This window comes from Clavelina lepadiformis, chromosome 5 (assembly GCF_947623445.1).
Source record: "Clavelina lepadiformis chromosome 5, kaClaLepa1.1, whole genome shotgun sequence".
NCBI classification, from domain to species: Eukaryota; Metazoa; Chordata; class Ascidiacea; order Aplousobranchia; family Clavelinidae; genus Clavelina; species Clavelina lepadiformis.
The window spans coordinates 13,452,157-13,472,295 of NC_135244.1; the positions used below are offsets into that span (position 1 = coordinate 13,452,157).

A 20,139-nucleotide genomic window follows, 5' to 3' on the forward strand; every position below is an offset into this window, starting at 1 on the left:
GCGAAAATGATGAGTAAGGACAACACCGTTAAGGGGTCAGGACCCAACTGAATGAGATAGGCTTTTCAATGCAAAGTACATTAAATCAAGACGCTACTGTCGCAAATTCACATCATAAACCTACACTGAATTTTGGCTTGCAACGACATCTAGGTTATGACTATCTGCAGTCTTAATTTGGACAAAATCCATGTACTCAGTTTTCTATAACAGCTACCTAAACTTTACAGCAACTTTTAAACTTAAAAATTTAGCACAAATTCTCCAAAAAAGCATAAACTCAAACCCACAAAAAATGTACAAGTTAGCCTAGACCTGCGACCAGCTACCGCCAAAATAACAACAAAACTTGTTCACAGCGACGTCACATGCGCATTGGACCGGAAAATTTATTACTTTTTTTAATATGACGCATTGAGTACGAACACGTAATAATCACTGTGTTGCCGGCTCAAAATTGTCTTTATATAGGGTATTGAGCCCTTATAGGGAATTTTTTAATCCGACTGTCTAAGGTTAAAGACGCTTGCATTAGAACATACCAACTGAAAGTCCAACGTGCGCGAAAGATTGGTCACCTTTATCCAAGAGAGCTCAAACGTTTATCAAATAGAGCAAATTTACACTAACCGCTAGGTGGCCATTCGAGCACAGACATCCTTAATTGGTTAAAAGACATCAATTAAGGTTAAAATTCTGGACCAGCCACAAGTAATTTAGTCCCATTGAAAATCTATGCGTTGTGTACGACATGGCGAAACGCAGGAAGCCTGGAACAAGATTATAATTCAACAATACGCTAGCAGGATCTGGCAAAAAGGCGATTTTATGTGTTGCCAGATTATCTTAGGAGCGCTCGCAGGAAAGTCGTAGGAAGACGACGTCTAGCAGTAATATAGACAAGACACACCTACTGGTAACATAAAAACTGCGATCGTATTTATTTCCGTTTTGTAAATCAACATGGAGCGCGACGTAGGGGAGAAGCTTGCCAAAGATTTGCAAGGGATGGCTTGGTCGTTAACGTTCTCACAACTGACAACGATTTAAAGGTTTTTAACGGCTTTTCCAAGCAAATGCAATCAACTCAAGAACAACCAGTAACACGTGAGACAAGCTGTTTCCATACCTTTCAACTCCTTGGTCGGCGTTTTCGAAAGCTTTGCATAGGTAAGTTCTTTACAAAAGAAGACACTAGCAGCGCGATGAAAGCACGTTCGCGAAAAAAGTTTGCCATCCATTTTCAGTCGAGGTTGTTTGCTCAGTACGAAGCCTGCATCGAAAATCACTTGAAAAGGATCTTCAAACTGTGACAAGTCTGCTAAACAACGCAACAGAAGCTGTTTTAGCCGGCCTGCAAGATGATCACAGCGAATGAATGTCGACGGTTTTCTTTCGTTCGCCGTGGTAAATCGCGACCACTGTTATGGAACAACAACAAAATACGTCTTGTACTAAATGACAAATCGTAATTGCTTTGCAAACAGACCGTTGCCAAATACTTCAATCAATGAATTTTGGGTGTAATATGTTGAGGTAAAAACACCAAAAAATGCAAAAGTGTAAACGATACATTTTCGAAAACGCTGCCGACAGGCAGCCATTTTGAAAACAAAATACCTGGTCGATTGCAGCTTGCAGCTTTATGTCGAAACAATGGTTTTGGTAGCGCCATCAGCAGTACCAATGGCTTGCGATGCATAGGGCTTTCGTTTACAGTCAGGCTTCCCAGCAACAAAATGGATGCAGTCGCTCGTCGAAGACGGAAATTCTGAAACAAAGGGCCATTGAAATAGCATGCTTTAGGCGGAACAGTAGTAGAAACTTACAAAAATAACCATAGCAACTATTGTAGTACCTAATGCCCAAAGCCTGTAAAGGCAATTTTTAAAACATCATGGCCAAAACAGTATTGATGATGGTTGCATCACTAACTTGAAATGTTCACGTCGGCTGGCTCTAAAATGAAGCGATATGGATCGACGCAAAGCCGCAAATGACTTACTTGCAAATCACATGCAAGCGGTAAAATTGATTTATGTACTACTAGCATATATGTCAGTCAATGATTGCCCAGCCCCTGGCCGTCAAAGTTGATGCTACCATTCCGTTATCGGTCATTGTGCTAATCCAGAGAGACAAGACTCGTTAGAAGCCAGCCGAACCATGTCCTTTGTTAAATTTTCTATCGGCTTTTTCATCGTTTGTCTGCGTACATTTTAATAAAATATTAGTGCTTTATGCTTTTATTAACTTAAAACGCATCCATTCTGTCAGAAAAATACGTACACTTCATTATAGCACGAAAACAATAACTGTCCTACCAGTTTTGCAAATAAAATGAATAAACAAAGAATTAAACGCCGTTAAATACAAAAAAGCCAGCCAAAAGTATTTCTGGAAAGTGTGCAATCAAATTTTAGTTAATAGCCTAGCCCAAAGACAAGCTAGCAAGTTAAGTAAGCCTAAAAACTGAGTTTTACATTCATAATAAATTTTTGGCTATAAGGGCTCAATACCCTATATAAAGACAATTTTGAGCCGGCAACACAGTGATTATTACGTGTTCGTACTCAATGCGTCATATTAAAAAAAGTAATAAATTTTCCGGTCCAATGCGCATGTGACGTCGCTGTGAACAAGTTTTGTTGTTATTTTGGCGGTAGCTGGTCGCAGGTCTAGGCTAACTTGTACATTTTTTGTGGGTTTGAGTTTATGCTTTTTTGGAGAATTTGTGCTAAATTTTTAAGTTTAAAAGTTGCTGTAAAGTTTAGGTAGCTGTTATAGAAAACTGAGTACATGGATTTTGTCCAAATTAAGACTGCAGATAGTCATAACCTAGATGTCGTTGCAAGCCAAAATTCAGTGTAGGTTTATGATGTGAATTTGCGACAGTAGCGTCTTGATTTAATGTACTTTGCATTGAAAAGCCTATCTCATTCAGTTGGGTCCTGACCCCTTAAGCGTTTTACAGGAGTCCGGCTCGATACGGTACAGTAGGCTACCAATAAAAAATTTTAACCTTCTTCTTATTTTCCGTGTTATCTTGTGTACTTATTTGCCAAATTGCTATTTGGTTTATCACACAACACTGCACCTATTTATAAGAAAATTCAATGTGATTTTACAATTTTTGCACTCCGCCTATTTGCACATAGGCGCCACGTTTAAGATTTCATCTCCCGTGAATACATTTAATTGAATATTTGGCATCTTTCACCGCATATTACTTATCGAAAGGCGAGTTGCATTCATCTTAACACAGAATCTGTCGCGTATGGGTAGACCACATCTCTAAAACGCTTATTGACAATTCTAAAACTTGTAATGAAAAGTGGGTATATGGCACCTGAACTTGAGAGGTTGACCCACTCCACTACATTAATTACTTGTTGAAATGTTTATTGCGGGTGATGATATATGAGTATCATGAGGTCGTCGTCTGCTTTTCTTACCCTCAGATTTAAATGTTCACCTTTACGGCTTATTGTCTTGTGAAGATGACAATAAAGTTGTCTATCTTAACACCGAACTACTTCAAATTGAATTTAACAATGGTTACACAGAAATGACAACTGTCCTGTATATATTGATTATATTGAAGTTTCTTTGAACAATTACATTCAGACAAAACATTAGCACAGCAACAGCATAAAGACGTCAATGTTACAGCGTTGATCTTAGTAGATTTAATGCATTGAACAACTGTGTATGATAATAATGCACGCAAGATACGCAGGCACGACATTAATGTTACGACTTAAAACGGAAAACAGGAAGTTATTGGTACGCAATATTATGCTTCGCAAAGAAGACTTCCAAAAACAGAAAATCTACACTGTATTCGATCTTTATACTGTAATATGCCCTTATTATCACAAACTACAGTCATTTCATAATAGGCTATTTTAGTTTAATTCACTAGTTTGATTCTAATTCACCTGTTTTATCTTATCAAAATGGCAAACAGTTCTGGAATAAAGTTGGAGTAGCTAAATAATGCTCCTAATCTTCATACCAAGTTTAAATGCACACTTACCTTCATAAATGTACCCAAGCTACTGTATATCCTAAGGCATGCAAGTTGAACGTAGCAATCATATGAAATCGGTTATAATACCTTACACTTTTACATTAAGGTTCCTTTGTTATATCTTACTGGTTAGAATTGACTGCGCTCATGTTTAAGGACAAATAAGGTGTAAGATCTTGCTATTACTAACATCTACATGAAGAGGATGTGACGGAAATAAAAACGTTCCACACACTGTTGCAATTAGAACGAGTCGACCTTAGCATTGGTCTATACCTATTCAATTTCAGAGATCATTCTATAGTATAAAGGTTGCTTTCAAGCGTGGTGCCACTATTATTCTGATAAAGTTCAATAGACGTCTTTACTTGCATGCTATTTGCATTCAAGCATAAGTTATATTGCAGGCAAGTGCGATACAATGCTTTTCTATCGTTTTACAGAAAAAGGGCAAGTGCTGTAAGTGTTTTGCTTTTCAAAAGAAAACTTATATGCTCGAAATAACTAACGCGCAATACTGAAAACGACTCCAAGTTGGGTAAATAGCTATCTTAAGGTAAAACAAAATTTGGTGAGTACAAAAATTTTGGTAAAATTTTATAAGACTACGGCGGGCACATTGGAATTTTTTGGCATTGTATCTGAACATATTCCTCTCTTTTTTGAAATATTGGACAAAAGTATTAGGTATACGCTCTGGCTTTTCGAACAAACAGATAAAAGTTTAATAAAATTCTAAACCAAACAAAAAACCCTGCAAAATTCTAAATACTGCGGAACATTGCACTTGTGGGTAAAAGATTTATCTGCGGATGTGACTAAATCTGTTTTCTTTTATGCGGTTCCTTTGCATAGTCTTTATCGTTTTTTGATGTATTTACCGTTTGGATATTTCATCCATGATATGAGTGGTTGGTTTTGCATATGCATATATGATGTGGTGCGTGATGTCAATCGGGCACTTGTCAGTTAGTATCAGCCAAGTTGTGTGATCTATAACGTGTGCTGTTTAAATTATAACCAAGTACTTTATAGCGTGATGCTCTATTCCTTGCTTATGTTGTTTATCTGTAAGATTGCTGTGTGGGCATTTCGAGCCATACTTACTCGAAGCAAGAAACGCTTTCGTTTTATTCTTATTTAATCATTAAAATGGCTCGTAAAAGAAATTTTAAGTTATTGTATGCTATTAGGCGCTGGAACAAGCAAGTCGTAATTTTTTTTACCGTGTTTATTGGATCGTGCTACATCTACCTGTTCGTGAATTGTTTTAATTCAATCAAACCGTTTTATTATATTTTTTATTACAACCTGGCTTGTGAGGTAAGTGACTTAATATTGAGAAGGCACTTTACGGTTTTATGATTCGGCGTTAAAGTGGGAGAAATTTAAACAGAATTATTTGGCGTGAAGTGTATTACCCTGTGTATTAATTACCCTATACGGCGGAACAATCTCGTCGTTTCAAAAAACAATTTAAGAAGTCGCGGTCGCCATTTACTTTTTCTCTTTTTTCAAATGTATGAACGTGCTGGCCATGATCATATAACTTATACTGTTTGAGTAATTTTGTTGAGGTTGAGAGCAGAAATTTGCTGCCACCGGTGCACGTTATATCACCTTAAGAAAATGTAAAAAATGCCTTACAAAAATGTTTGGCACGCGAGTTGTTGATATTTTGACATTATTAATAAACTGGTACACTGCATACGAAGGGTTGCTGACCCCTGGGCTAAACCATAGGTTAGCAACTCACGGCTTCGGAGCGGCATGCGGACCCTCTGCTCTGGTTCCCGTGACTTTTGGAGACGACGGGGAGCTCACGTAGAAAAAATTAATATGAATAACTAAAATGGCCATTTAATTTAAACTTTTTTGATTTGTTGATTGGCTAGTTTTCCAGTCTGATGTAAGCTAAAGCAAATCTTGCAAAACTATCATGTTGATAATTTTGCAACGATCCCTGATCGGTAGGCGACATCAAGAGTCGGTCGGCGTCAACAAAACTCCACATGACCTGACTTTTGTCAAGGTTACTTGTCCAGTTCTGCCATCTCAAATCACCCACAACATCGCTCTCAGGATACAAATTCAACTAAAACTTTTTATAACTAACCTTAGATGCAATGAGCACCGTGCAACTGCCGTAAACTCTAGATCATTTTCGTGGTACCTTACTTGCTTCTATTCTACCAAAGAGTTAACACTAAGCCTAAGGGCATTACAGCGGTAGCGCTGCTGAGTATCGGACACAGAACACCAGACCACATTATTGTAAGCCATCTCTCTTAACCGCTGATTTCGAATAATGCTGCCTTGCTAATGCTAAAACACTTTTCTTAATAACGAGCATAATTTTTTTCATAAAAATTCAATTATGTCTTTAATAGAATTAGCCTGTATTTAGCAATAGTAATAACTAATAAGTGGTGGTGGTGGGGGGGTCTATAGACCCCTTTTCTAACTTGGCGCCGCCACTTACTGTGCACTTAGTCTTGCAAACTTCGAGTAACATATTTGGTCGAAAACGGTAACTAGATAGGTAAAACATACTAACTGCTATATAATATTATTATTTAGTATCTTTTAAATATGGAACACATACCAAACATCTTAAGTCTCCGGATTCTTTGCACATTTTGATTCCAACAAGTTCTTCTTTTTTGAGTGCTTGATGCTATGTCTGCTGATTCGAGATTATTCTTCGTGGGCGGCATGTTTTGAAAGACCAGTTAAATGGCACGGTCCATTGAGTTAGATCAAAATTAATTGCAAAGTTAGGCTACGTCTTACATTGTAAAATCTACTATTTAGGGTTTTGTTTTGTTTTTAGGTATGAGTAGTAGGCTAGTAACGGTAGTTTGCTTTAGTGTGCTGGTTTACATAAGCCTAATGTATGGTCAACTGCCTTAACTTTCTGAACTTAGGCTAGCACAAATGTTTTAATTTTGTTTGCAATGCTAAATAAGTTTGCTATTATCGTTTTTCCTATATAATGTTTTTTTTCCATGATTTAGACATTAATAGTTTTAAATTTAAGTTGTTGGTTATTTCCAAATTGTTACCGTTCATATAGGCCTAGTTAGGTTAGAAGCTTAATAAGACAGCCGAATTTAAACTTTTTTATATTTTTATTGTCCATTTGTAAAATTAGCCTTCTAAAAGCAGTGTCTATTTCACCAGCTGCCGGTTCTTCATTTTGGAAAAAGCTACTTTGGTAAATGGCTAGCCGGTTACGCCAAACTACATACAGGGAGATAAAGAATGAGCGATTTCTCTGGGTCGGGCCATACTGCAGAGTATGACAGCCGCACACCTGAGATGCCGTAAAATCTCGCCTGGCACCAAACATCATTTACATCTAGTTGCATCAAAAGGCATTGTGATAAAACAATGTCCAAGACGATAATGCTCTTTTGGCAAGATCAAGATATGCAGCCTCGGTGGAGTTACGCTTTTTTTCATGCCAAGTTCTTTTTGTGGAGCTCTCCCCGCTTATATGACTAGTTAAATATAACCAACATTTGTACTTCAAGGTTGTAATGAAATCAACTCGCATATGGAATCATAGGAAATAATATTGCTCATCATATATCGTAGTAAAAGTATATATTGTTTTTTTTTTGAAAACCTCTTGTCCACAAAACCACAGCGCAATCAACTGTAAGTATGAGCCAACATTCAAATTCGCGAATTGCGTAACATGCTTGGGAAAAATTTGCCGGTAATGGCATAAACCGTGTACATGTATAGAAAACATCACAAGTGGCATATCAGCAAAATATTAACAAAAATTCACGCAATGTGCACAAGAATGGCACACTATGAGTGGAATACATCTAAAAACACATTGTGGAATACATCTAAATTTGCGTCTAAAAACGTCAAAATGCAATGCAACTAATACGCATGTTGGCATGGTAACTACACAAAGACTCATGAAAGTTTGTGACACTTTCTCTGAGTGTGTTTTAGTGGTTTTTGATGGTGTTTTTTTCACAAAGAACCTGAGTGTTTGCTATAAAGGTGAAGCACGTCACTAAAAGTATATGGTTACGTTAGGTAAAAATTTTCAGGTAAATTCAAAATAACATTGCATAAGGTTGGACTTGAGTTAGCGTAACAAGAAATTTGTGCCTGTCTTATTGTTATCTGTTCAAACTACATTTGCAAGTCTGCACAACAATCAATATGCATAAAACTGATCTTGGTATAAAAAGGATGAAGGTTGCTGCCTTAAATAGCTTAAATCGACTTTTTGCATACATATTATTTTGACCTAACCGCCGATTACTCTTAACAAAACTCAGTTTTTTTTTCTTACTCTACCCTAGATTTCAAGTCTCTACCTGGCAACAGAACCAATTTCATTTCCATTGCATCAAACCCAGAGCTGGGCACATGTGTGCTCAACTCCCTTTATTATGAGCGATGCTCTTTTTTCAAATTTGGAGCAAAACCACAAGCGCTCTATTTATAAAAGTTATCTGCTCGTTGCTCCAGTTTTAGTACAAATATCCTCCCGAAATGGATAAAAGTAGATGGTTTAATAATCCTAAGTTTTTTGACTTTTTCTAGACTAATTTTATTTGTTACAACAAACATATCATCAAATATTTTTCTTGTGCTGGTTATTTGCTTCACATTACCATATTTCTATAACTTAGCGATAGGTGCTTTGAAAGTGTTTAATAGGCCTTATAATTAATTAATGAACATAGACATTAACCTTAACCTTTGTCGTGAATTTATTGCGCTTACTGGCCATTTCGAATTACTAACTTCACAACAACTTGCACTCCTGCTGCTTGCATGAGACGAATATCACGTGACGCTTTCATGAACGAGACGAATATGTCTTGCATCACGCGAGTTCTTTAGGCTTGTCTTAAAGAAGTGCTGCTGAAGTTTACAGTTATGCAATTGCTACGCAAGTACTGGCAAGCTAGGGAATAAGCTAGTTGATTTAGACACAAGAGAATAAAATTCCCTTCGATTTTAAATGAAAAAGTATGGATTGACCATACATGAGGTGGACCTATACTTGAGTATATATGGTAAATGAATGCGATATGAACCACGTATTTATGCGCATATAAGCCCCTTTTCAAGACAAAAATATCGAGCCAAGCAATGTGAGGTAGCTTATACGCCAGACTTAAAGTCAGGTCAAACATTTTACGTTTCATCGACCAAATTACCATGGGTATGATAAACAACGCACCTCTGCATCCTTAAAATGACAAAAGTTGAAGTTGAAGTCTGTTTGTCGTGTTGTTGAAATTCGTTGACTGAAAACGCAATTGAATTGCTTTTGGCTGACATTAAAGCTCACTTGTTTGCAACGCAGCTTTCTCAGCATAGTTATGTTTAGGCTTGGCACAATGAAAGTTTTTGCAGCTTTACCACAATTTGACTTAATTCCTTGGTAAAATGATGTAGATTGTTTATCATGGTTACTTTAGCGTTGAAGTGTTTCGCTTTGACTTTTCATCCTTGTTTAAACTGATCATTGTAATATAAACAGTACCTTCTCGGGAATGCAGTTTAACGTGCAGTTCCCGGCAAAAAGTGTCTCGTGTTGGCTATACTAGACTCTGCATTGTCATTCCATCACTGTCGAATTTTTAGAAAAGAACAATCACATTGCAGTGCTTAGTGGCAATGGAAAACTTGCACCGTTCTTTGTGCAGCAAAAAGATTTGCAACTGTGCTAAATTACCATGTCTTCAAAAGCGAAGTAAAAAGACAAAATAAAATCGGATGTGATAAATCGTATTTTACCACACGGTTATCTGGTTTGTTAGCGGTTGATTTGGAATCTTTCTCTCAAGTGCCTTGCGCAGAGAACACAACGCTCGCCAAGAAGTTAAAAGAGAAAAACAGGCTCCAGAAGAAAGAGGCAAAGAGAAGAAACCACGTTCCTCACGCAGAATGCACTATAAGCAGGGTTGCAGTTGCAGGGTTCAACATAACAACACGCAGCATGTTGTTAAGCAGATGCGATCAAGAACAAGATGTGTGTATAAGCAATTGTAGTATTTCATGGCATATATAAATTTTAACCCACAATTTAATGTGCCCATTAATAAACAAAAAAGTTTTTACTTCGGAGACTTTGCCAAAGCCCAAAAATGTATGAGTTTTGTTGCGTTGACATTTCCACACAATTTTATTAAGTAAAAGCGTACAATTACTTTTAAGCTTAAACAGGACTTTATATCGTAAATAAATTAGACTTTACAAGCTAGGACGTGGCACTGTCTAAGTTTGCGCACGTTGTGACAATCTTGTAGTTTCTAAACCGAGATTCTGTAATATTACCGTGGAACTGTAGTTAGAGAGTGATGCATTGATTTCTAATGCAAAAATGAATTAAGTTTTATTCCTTGTAAATGCCGCTTAAAGCACCACTTTTACCTTCAATATGCAAGATCACGTACTGACTCCAAATTCCCCATCTGAATCTTAATGATAAAGACTTGGACTCGAGTTATTGTAAATTCATTCCAGCCTTATTGCCCAACTCTGAACCCACCCACACTATTAAAGGCTAATTTTGAATGAAGAAATCGTTTCAATTGCCACTGGAACTAAAACTACACTGGAGTTAGACTAAGTTTATTTTTAACTATGTCGTTACTAAACAAAATACAAACCTAGATCTAATCTAGCTGCTTTCTTACAATAGGTGAAATATTTCTAAGCTTATTGTTAAAGTCTAATGTTAGTTTTATTTCTTAAATGTCAACCCATTTATTTTTTGTAAATGTATTTAAACTTATATTAGTGATCGCTTAATGATACAAGAACAAATCAGAATGAAGCTCCAGATAGAAAACATATTTTTGTATAGAAAATGAAGGAATTCATAGTTCAGTTGTTTCAAGGTGTTTGATGCAGGACTTGTTCTTGTACAAATCATATTCATTTCGGAACAGTCACTACATGTGTAGATGGTGCAATGCTCAAGCCACTTCTTGCAATTAAAGTACAGTAATGTTTAATTTCATTTTCAGTTCCAAGGTTTAACTTTTAAGTTGTGTATTTAAATAAACTATTCACTGGAATCAATAATAATAAATTGGGATCTAATGCAAATGCATTCAACTGCTGCTTCAAAAGACTTTCAACTGTTGGAAGCATCAAAGTTAGAGTTCAACAAAAAATGTAGAAGAATTTCTATAAAAAACATTCCAAGTGGTGTTTTAACACAGGTTTGGCCAATTAAAACATAAAGTGCTATAGTTAAATGTGCATATATATTTATATATAAAATCAGGGTGCAAATTGTCATCTTGTCTTAAGTATGGTAAAGCTTGCAGCCCAAAATAATACTAAAATGCAAATTGCAATTTTTAGCATGTCATCATAATGGCCTGTCGATTTTTCAAAAGAAAATGAAAAAATGGGCCGGGGCAGATTAAAGTTTTGTGATTTCCCCATTGTGAGAACATAAGATTCCCACAACATTATCATTGTTGTGTAGTTGTGTATTGCATTATCACAATGTGCTTTGTGAAGTAACCTGGCCTACCTTTCCAACTTGTCCCAAGAAAAATATGCCTACTTTCATTTAAACTGTAAACATTAACGAGTTTCTTAGCATAGTTAAAGCAAATGGTCTTCACTAAAGATGCTCTCATATACGATTGGCCTACGTATCTAAGCACTTTTCAATCGCCAAGTTACTGTGCAAAACGCTTAAATGCAAATTATTGTTTCGTTTCATTTTCATTGAGTTAATTAGGCCCAGGCATAGTTTTAATTATGTATGGGGAACAAGCATTTGGAAGAAACAAGAATGAACAAATTGATAGGTTTATGTATTGTTATTCATCACTAATTTGAATGGGTTAAACTAGACATTTCGAAGTTTATTTACAGAAGTAGAAGTTGCTTATAGTGCTTGAGAGTTGAATCCAGTCTTCGGACTCACTGAAGTACTTTTGCAGTTATGAGATTTTCTGAAGAAAGTTCCAGTTTCTTATGTGCAGATGAACTAACAGTGTGATTTATACTTGTTACAGGACATACTGGAATTGTTGAAACCGTACTTTTATCAACAAATCCATGTGGACAAAAACAGTCAATCATGTAAGTTTAGTGTGCCATTGTACAGCAACGAAATGCTGATATTCTCCTTGCTTTCTAAAGTGATATTTTACCATAATGGTCAATGTTGATACTGGTATTATTATATATGTAGGTAAAGCTGTACTTCTTGATGGTGCGTCTGCTGCTAAATGCATACAAGAGCTTAATGGAAAACAATTTAGAGGGCAGTATTTATCTGTTTCACTCGCATCGTGCGATTTTATGTTATGCATTACCCAACTTCCACTCTCCTACACATATGATCAATTCTTAAGTTTAATTACTCCCTTTGGAACTCCAGAACGATGTTTTTTAGTGCAGAGGTAAAATTTATATTTATAAATGTTTCATTTTTTTCATTGTTCCTGAAATTGAAAAGGTGTGGGACAGTGTCTGAGAAAGTCTGAGACGCTTTTGCAATGAATCTTCTAGCTCAAGAGTTATCAAACTGTGGCCCACGGGCCGGATCCGACTAATTACATTAGATTGTTTGACCCGCCTCACTGTGCCACAAAATGAACTTATCGCATTGTAGCCTATTGAACATAGTGAGCGTCCAACCTAGTCCTAGTCAGTGGTCATGGTAGTCTGGCCCTTGTGAAAAAAGTTACAGATGATGCCTTTTCTAGCTCATTAAAGCCAGATGTTGCTGATTTTGTGGTAATATATCAATGATTTCCGTTGTTTATATGACACAAACTGTATAGCTGTAGGCAATGTTCCCTCTAAATTTTCACGAGTCTGAGCAAACACACTAACTCCCTGAGCGGTCCCTTGGACCACTGTGAGCAACATCAGACGTGCCACGTGCGCACTGTGGCCATTATTATGCGTTTATTCTATTTTTAATTCAGGTTGGCTTATTTTCTTGTGCGCAACACAGATTTTCTGTGCGCGGAGACCGTGTCAACAGTGCGCATTTGCGCACGCGCGCAGATTAGAGGGAACATTGGCTGTAGGCATTATTAAAAGGTCCCAAGTTGCTTGGCAAAATCTGTAATAAAATCATATGCTCATTTTGAAATTAGCTTCAACTTTTCATCATCTTCTGTTAAGAGAAAAGATCTGATTGATAAGTAAAAGGATAATTTGGGGAGTCCCCCTATTCCACAACCAATGAAATCCTCAAAACACTGAAAAACTAGAAAATAGTATTTCCTCAGATGCCACCCCAAACAATTTCAATTCCAGGAATGGTGAATAAAACAGAACTGTCCTAACATATCTACAGTATTTGTTTACATGGTATATGTCACACAGCATATATAGTATGGTTTATTTTTCACATTGTCAGTGTTTTGTAAATTAGTACCAGTATTAATGCAATGTTTCACATGATTATGATAATTAATATGCAATGTATATAATGTTACATTAGGTATAAATAATGTCAATTATAATTTTACTGCTTTTTGCATTGTGGTATTTTTTCTCTTCCACATACCAAGATGGAGTTCATGGAAATGTTACCCATACTAACGTATCTAATCTTTACGACTTTAAATGTTGTTTATTTTTCATGCAACAGCGAAATCACTGGAGAGAGTAAAGGGTATGGCTGTGTGGAATTCACCAGCAAGGAATCCTCTATTAAAGCTAAAAACCAATTAAATGGTTTTAGAATTGATTCTAATACGTTGCAGGTGATACGATATGTACATTTAATTTAATTTGCACTGATTTCAAAGGTAGAATACTATTTGCCTTCCTCACCTTTTTGTTAGAAGGTATCAGACTATACAGATTTCCCCTAAGGTTTGTGCTATTGGTGACTTCATGTTAAGCTGTAGCTTCACATATCATTATCAGCCAAGCAATTACAGTAGAAGCTCCTATACTCACTCCAAGCAGAAGAGTTTTGTGAAGTTAAATATACCATTTATATAAATAAAATAATATATCCAGCGTATTATGTTATGCTTTTTTATTAAAAACTCATGACCCTACTTCATTACTGTTATAAATTGAAATTGATCTCAAGTCTTATTTATCAGGTTCACTGGCTTGACGCCATACCATCTGAATACTCTGGACTTTCATCTCTTTGTTTGTTGGTAGAAAATTTTCCGCCAGCTTTTAGAGATACTTACCTGCTGACAAACTTGTTTTCCTCAGTTGCAACTCCCAAGTTTAGCCAGGTTTTAAGCATTTTCATAATATTTTTAAATAACTATAATTGCTAGTACCATTCTTGTGAGCGTATGATTATTTGGGGAATACTTACTACTTTAACCCAATGACAGAATAATCCAAACTCTGTAATAATAATCTTAACTAAGAATTCTTAGCAATTTTATTTTATTCAATATTATGCTAATGACCAAAGCAAACCAAACTCAAAATGTGATATCTTTTGCATGATGGTTTTATAACGGTGTTGATATATCGCTAGGTTTCCGAAAGCCGATTGTTTGTTTTGAAGCTTATATTTTTGTTTTTAGCTTGCCAATTGCAGCAGCAGTGAATTTGCAGTTGTTGAGTATTCTAATGCCATAATAAGTGAAAAGACATGGAAAAGGATGAATGGATACAGAATGGGTAACTATTTTCAGAAGAATATCTTACCATAATATTTCTCATTGCTTAATTTAAAATGGAACAACACTTAAGCTGTCTTTATCTAGTATATAATTTGTTTTTATTTTAGGTAATTTTTCTCTCAACGTTTCTTTCTGTGTGCCTGGCCCATGTGGAATTGTTGTTCTCAACGCTCTAAAAGCATCGAGAGATTTGCAGCGAGCCAACCCATCTGGTGGACTTCTCCCCACACCCGTTCATCTTTTAGATCACAACAACCAGTCTTACAACAATGGATTCAATTTGATATCTCACAAAAAAGGTGGCTGATTAGCTATGGTTTCATTTCAAATATCTCAAGAGCATGTTTTATGTGGCAGCCTTAATTTTGTCTTCTGAAAGATAATTACATAAACTAATGTTTTATATCAATTTCCGTGCATGTTCTCAGATATGCCAGGATCCTTGTTACCACTTGAAAGGACTTGTGTTGCTCAAGATGTACATGTAAGGTTGCTATATTTGCTGGTTTGAATATTCTGTATCATTTTTAATTCCATGTTGTGAATGTTAAAATTTTGTTACAGCCACCAACGATACTCAGTGCAGTTACAACTCATTTAATGGACAGTAATTTGCATCAGCCCATTCCAAAACCTGCCTTGCAAAGCACACAACCAAACACGAGCATGATGTGGTCACATGGTCACTATTCCAATGAACGATCTCACAACATTCCACAAGTTCAAGGTTTGCTTGTTTCTTGTCTAGAATATTAAATTCCTGTTAAAGACCAACTGCTATAAGCACTAATTAGTCTTGTTCTTGGGTATTAGGACAAACTGTGTGGATGGATGCTGCAAAACACCAGACAATGAATCCCTTTTCATCCCATTTGATGCTGAGAAATAGAAGTGGAAGTATGTCATCGTGTGATTCTGGTGCCAAAGCTGATGATGATGTCTTTGAACCTACAAGGCGAAAGAGCCAAGAAGTATGTGGATTGTGGCTATGATACTAGAAAATTATTGTGGTTCATTTTTATTTTATGTTGTCTAAAAGCATCTTGTAACTTTTCGGTAGGATCCAAACCAACCAGGGTTTGCTCCTGCATTAGGAAGTCACGATAAAGTTGACGGTTTACATCACTATTCTAATACTTTTGAGATGAGGTGAGTTTACAACATCTGCTGTAGTAAATTTTATTGTACAGCATGCAGGATAATACATTTCCTTGTTCATTTTAGTCGAAGTAATGTTATGGGAAGCTGTGATTCTCATCATCGTTTGGTGCAGACTTTATGCAATCCACTGACTTTGCTGCGTGAAGATTCGCAAGTATGTTTGGCATACAAAATGGTTTCATTTGTTCTAAATGCTGAAATTAGTCTCAATAGTTTCTTATTGGTTCTGCCGTTTAACCGATGTCAGTGTGACGTCGTGTACTCTTTGTGTACTAGCTAACCCTGATTCCTGTCTAACTGTATCGACAGAGAAGTGAAAGTGGTGATTCAGCATATAGTGGCAGTCAAGGGAGCAATGCATCTGAGCAATCCTTGCCATCATCTCAACCCCGAGAACAACGCTCATCCAGCAAAGTTAATCCACATCCACGATACCAGGTGAGTTGTTTTTGTTACATTAGAATTAGACGTTTAGAAGAATGACTTTACTGCTGCTTTTTGTTTTTAATTGTTTTTATTTGATACAGAATGGCGGGTATCATCACGATGGTCTTAACACAGGATATCCTACTGACATGCACTATCGTCAATCCAGTTTGTCAGCAAATGTCCAGAGATTTCCCTTGTCTCAAATTCAACAAAACGACCAAACTGCTGGTGAAATATACCAACAACGTGCCAGTAATGCTTATGGATCGTTCTCACAATCTTGTGGAAACCCAGTAACATCCAGTGGCCGATTTTCACCCTATAGAATTCCATCTGCATCGGGAAAAGTAAATAGTTAAATATTTTAATGCTATTTTATTGGTCAACTTCTGCAATTTGAATAATAAACGGGGTCAGTCCAAAACTCAATTTTGAAGGCAAGTTTAAAGGGTTTTTATTAATTTACCCAGGAACCTTCCCACGTTGGATTTGAAAGATCCTTGTCATTGCCAAGGGATGTGTCGTCAGCTTTTAGTTTGTATTCAAGCCAGCAGCGAGAGCTTGATTCCAGAATCCCTCGTCCACATTTTAATAGTGTTGGATCCAGTGTAGCCAAAGGTGGGTTAGCACCTGTATTTGCCCTGTAACATTTGATATACTGTCAGGTACACAATAATACTTGCCTATATGTCGTATTGTTAGCAGTATCTGTTGTATATACAATGAGGTAATTGTAACATGCAAGTTGGTAAATCACAACAAATATTTGTTTTTAGCTAATGAAAATATGCGTACTGCACCGAAACCTTGGACTTCTCGTTTGACACCTATTGCTGCGGCAAAGCAAAGTATTGGAGCTGATTCACCAACCCAACTTCAGCTTTTAGGAAATAATTTGATAGAAAGCCTTCTTGCTGACAGTCCTCGATCTGCAAGTGAAAGTGATAGTGAATTAGCTTCTTCCAACGCCAGCATGACAAGAAGACTTTTGTATGCTTTAAACCTATTTTCTCCTTGTGATCATAACGTGAGTTTCTTGTTGTTATGTAGATCAAATATGTCTTTACGACTTGATTTTAGCAAGCAATGAAATTATACACAAATTGTAATTGGAGCTAAATTCAGTATCAAATAGGTTTCTTCAGCACACTTAAATGGACATTTACAAACTTTTTTTTTCATTTACAGGGTGATCCGCAAACGCCAGTGCCTGCATTGAGACGAGATGGTGGTCAGTTTTTGCCCTCGCCTGAGCCGAGCCCTGAAGCTGGTGCGTATGTGGGGCAACACTCGCAAGGCCTGGGAGGTCATTATGCTGATTCCCCCGGTCTGGGTGGTATACTTAGCCGTATTTCAACTGGACAGCAATCTCCGTTTGCACCAGCGTTGTATAGAAGGAGACGAAGCAATGAAACCTAAAGAAGCATTGTTTATACATGCGAGGTTCAAGGTTCGTTCGATTTTTCAAAGTTTAATAAAACTTGAAATCAACAGTTATTGAACTGCCAAAACTATATGTAATTTGTTATTGTTTGTTTTAGATGTTATTTTCAAAAGTTCAAGCCTTCTCTTTTTGGTCCGATTTGTCCTGCCTACGTCTCACACCCGTATCAACGAATTGCGCCTTACACTCGGTTTTACTGTAGTTTCATTGTTTTAGTATCATGCGTCGCTTTTTATCATGCATTTTGCACCACATGGCAATTGTTGCCATTACAATAACCTATATAAATATTGAGAACATTGCTTTCTGAGCAATTCGAACAAACTAACGGAAGGTTTTAAATTTTTGTTAGTTTTTATGCAATAATTTTAGTTCTTTTGATCACAAAAGCACTACTTACTACTGTTGGTCTTTTTAATTTTTCTCTTCCTACTATTGTGCTGAACATTTCATCATATTCCGTGCTTCTGCCCGCGGGGATGGAGCACCTTAAGGTGGTTTATTGACCAAAGTTACATGATCAGATTGCTCTATCCGTTTTGCTGCTGCTGTACAACTTTTACTTTTCTTTTTCAACTGTTCGAGGTTTTTCTATTTCCAGTTGTTTTTTTCTCATTCATTGCTGGTGCGTTATAAATAATTTCGTAATCAAGAGAAAATTATAAATTAAGTGGCAAGAAGGTAATTATTTGGACGTGCGTTTTTTGTTTTGTGTCGCACCAGAAAATCGTTAACACGTTGTTTTTATTAGAAGATGTGTTGGAATTACAAAAGGAAATAATTCATGTATGCCTAACTCTGTTCTTAGCTAATATTTTAGTTTATAAAGACTATGCATAAATTGGTTATCTGTAGTATGCCTCACTATTGAAGAAATACGGTTTATACATTTTGCACATAGTTTAATCCGATGTCTCATATTTAATGGAACAGTGTTGCCATGACTCACACTTTCTAATTTGAATCAAGTGTCCAAAATTACCTAGTCAAATTATAACCATAATAAATGTAACCACAACATTAGGAGTTAAAAAATATCAACCAAACTTAGGTTTGACACAGCCATGACATACAGTAACCAATTTCAGGCACCAGGAGCCTAAACAATAATTCAGTTTTATATCTTGAAAGAAACTTAAGACCTTCAATAATGAAGACTAACAACAACAAAAATTTTGTCTCTACAGATTAATTATCGATACCAGTTCAAATTTGGTTTCACTTATGGGTGAAATCCAGACCTTTCATAAAGTTATGTATCTCACCAAGATTGGATTGGATTCATTGGATAAGAGAACAAACGACCTTGTTCTTTATTAAAAGCTCTGGTCTGATTCTCACAGAGTGTTTAACAAAGAGGAAGATGATGCCTTAAACTGATTCAAGTCAGAAAAATGATTTGGTTCCAAACAATCCTGAATGAAAGCGTTATGTTCAGCAGAAATTTTCAGGCGATCTATGAAAAACTAGGATTGCAGCTTAGCAATAGCTTTAAAGTTTTAAATCATATTTTCAAGATGAAAAGCTACCCGTCGCCGTGAACTAGTTTAAAAAAGTTTATTTAAGGAATCCCACTTGATCCTTTCTCTACGTGATAACTTTTTTAAATGTAGGTTATTATTAAAACATTTCTAGATGTTCTATGAAAACCGCACCTTCTGGGTACAGACACAGTTGTTATTTTAAAGCAAGTTTTGTATTCAGGGAAGTCCCTGTACAGATATAATTACGGTAAGGAAAAGTCGAATTGCATTTCTAAGCTACCACAAAATCCCCTTATTTTTTTGTCCTTTTTCTGTACAGCAGTTTGCTAGAAGTAAGAGCTTAGGTTGAGATTTCGGTACCAACATAAAAAATCCCTTGATTTTAACTCCATAATCCTGGGATTTTTCGGGATTAACAAAATTTAAAATGTACCGACTACATACATAGGCTAGCCAAATTAATTGGCGTTCATTTATTTTTATAATATTGACGCATAAACATTAGTGCATTAGTATTATCGTTGACAAAACATTGGCACGGCAACAGCATAAAGACGTCCATGTTACAGCGATTATCTTAGTAGACTGTATGCATTGAACAACTGTGAATAATAATTAATTAATACACACAGGATAGGCAGGCACAACATTTATGTTACGAATTAAAATGGAAAACAGGAAGTCATTACCATTCAATGCAATGCTTCGCAAAGCAGATTTCCGAAAACAAGAATTCTACACTGTATTCGATCTGTATACTATAATATCCCCTTATTATCACAAATCATATTTTCCATTTTTGTTCTGCTGTTGGTTCTGTGGTGTGACTCTGTTTTTGTTTTGCAGTGTTTTTTTAATTAATTGAGTTTCACTTTTTCTATCCATTTTAATTGTTTGTTTTTTTTGCAATAGAATCTGAGGCAGATGACCGTGAGGTTTTTTCACTGCCCC

General features: G+C 36.2%; 1 protein-coding gene and 1 long non-coding RNA gene across 2 annotated transcripts; one reads left to right on the plus strand and one right to left on the minus strand.

The window, feature by feature from the left end:
- Positions 1-1,144: 1,144 nt before the first annotated feature.
- LOC143459445 (uncharacterized) lies at positions 1,145-2,439 on the minus strand. The gene is made up of 3 exons (XR_013117761.1): positions 1,859-2,439; positions 1,621-1,771; positions 1,145-1,421 (listed from the first exon to the last, which is right to left on the minus strand). It is a non-coding gene; the product is annotated as an uncharacterized LOC143459445 (long non-coding RNA).
- An 8,593-nt stretch (positions 2,440-11,032) lies between these two features.
- Positions 11,033-18,489, plus strand: LOC143459446 (uncharacterized). Its single transcript, XM_076956614.1, has 18 exons — positions 11,033-11,250; positions 12,064-12,130; positions 12,243-12,453; positions 13,659-13,773; positions 14,125-14,268; positions 14,572-14,668; positions 14,778-14,969; positions 15,099-15,154; positions 15,235-15,397; positions 15,484-15,641; positions 15,731-15,819; positions 15,895-15,985; positions 16,141-16,269; positions 16,359-16,607; positions 16,731-16,878; positions 17,037-17,287; positions 17,449-17,710; positions 17,802-18,489. Exons 1-17 carry the CDS (start codon positions 11,128-11,130, stop codon positions 17,677-17,679), a joined length of 2,514 nt encoding a protein of 837 aa, XP_076812729.1. The 5' UTR covers positions 11,033-11,127; the 3' UTR covers positions 17,680-17,710; positions 17,802-18,489.
- The last annotated feature ends 1,650 nt before the right edge of the window (positions 18,490-20,139 follow it).

Excerpts from the sequence above, each read along its gene's own strand:
- LOC143459446 (XM_076956614.1), top strand. The coding sequence starts at position 11,128 with ATGCAAATGCATTCAACTGCTGCTTCAAAAGACTTTCAACTGTTGGAA. Across the intron at positions 14,669-14,777 it reads GATGAATGGATACAGAATGG|GTAATTTTTCTCTCAACGTT; the intron begins GTAACTATTTTC and ends TTTTTATTTTAG. Across the intron at positions 17,288-17,448 it reads TTTCTCCTTGTGATCATAAC|GGTGATCCGCAAACGCCAGT; the intron begins GTGAGTTTCTTG and ends TTTCATTTACAG.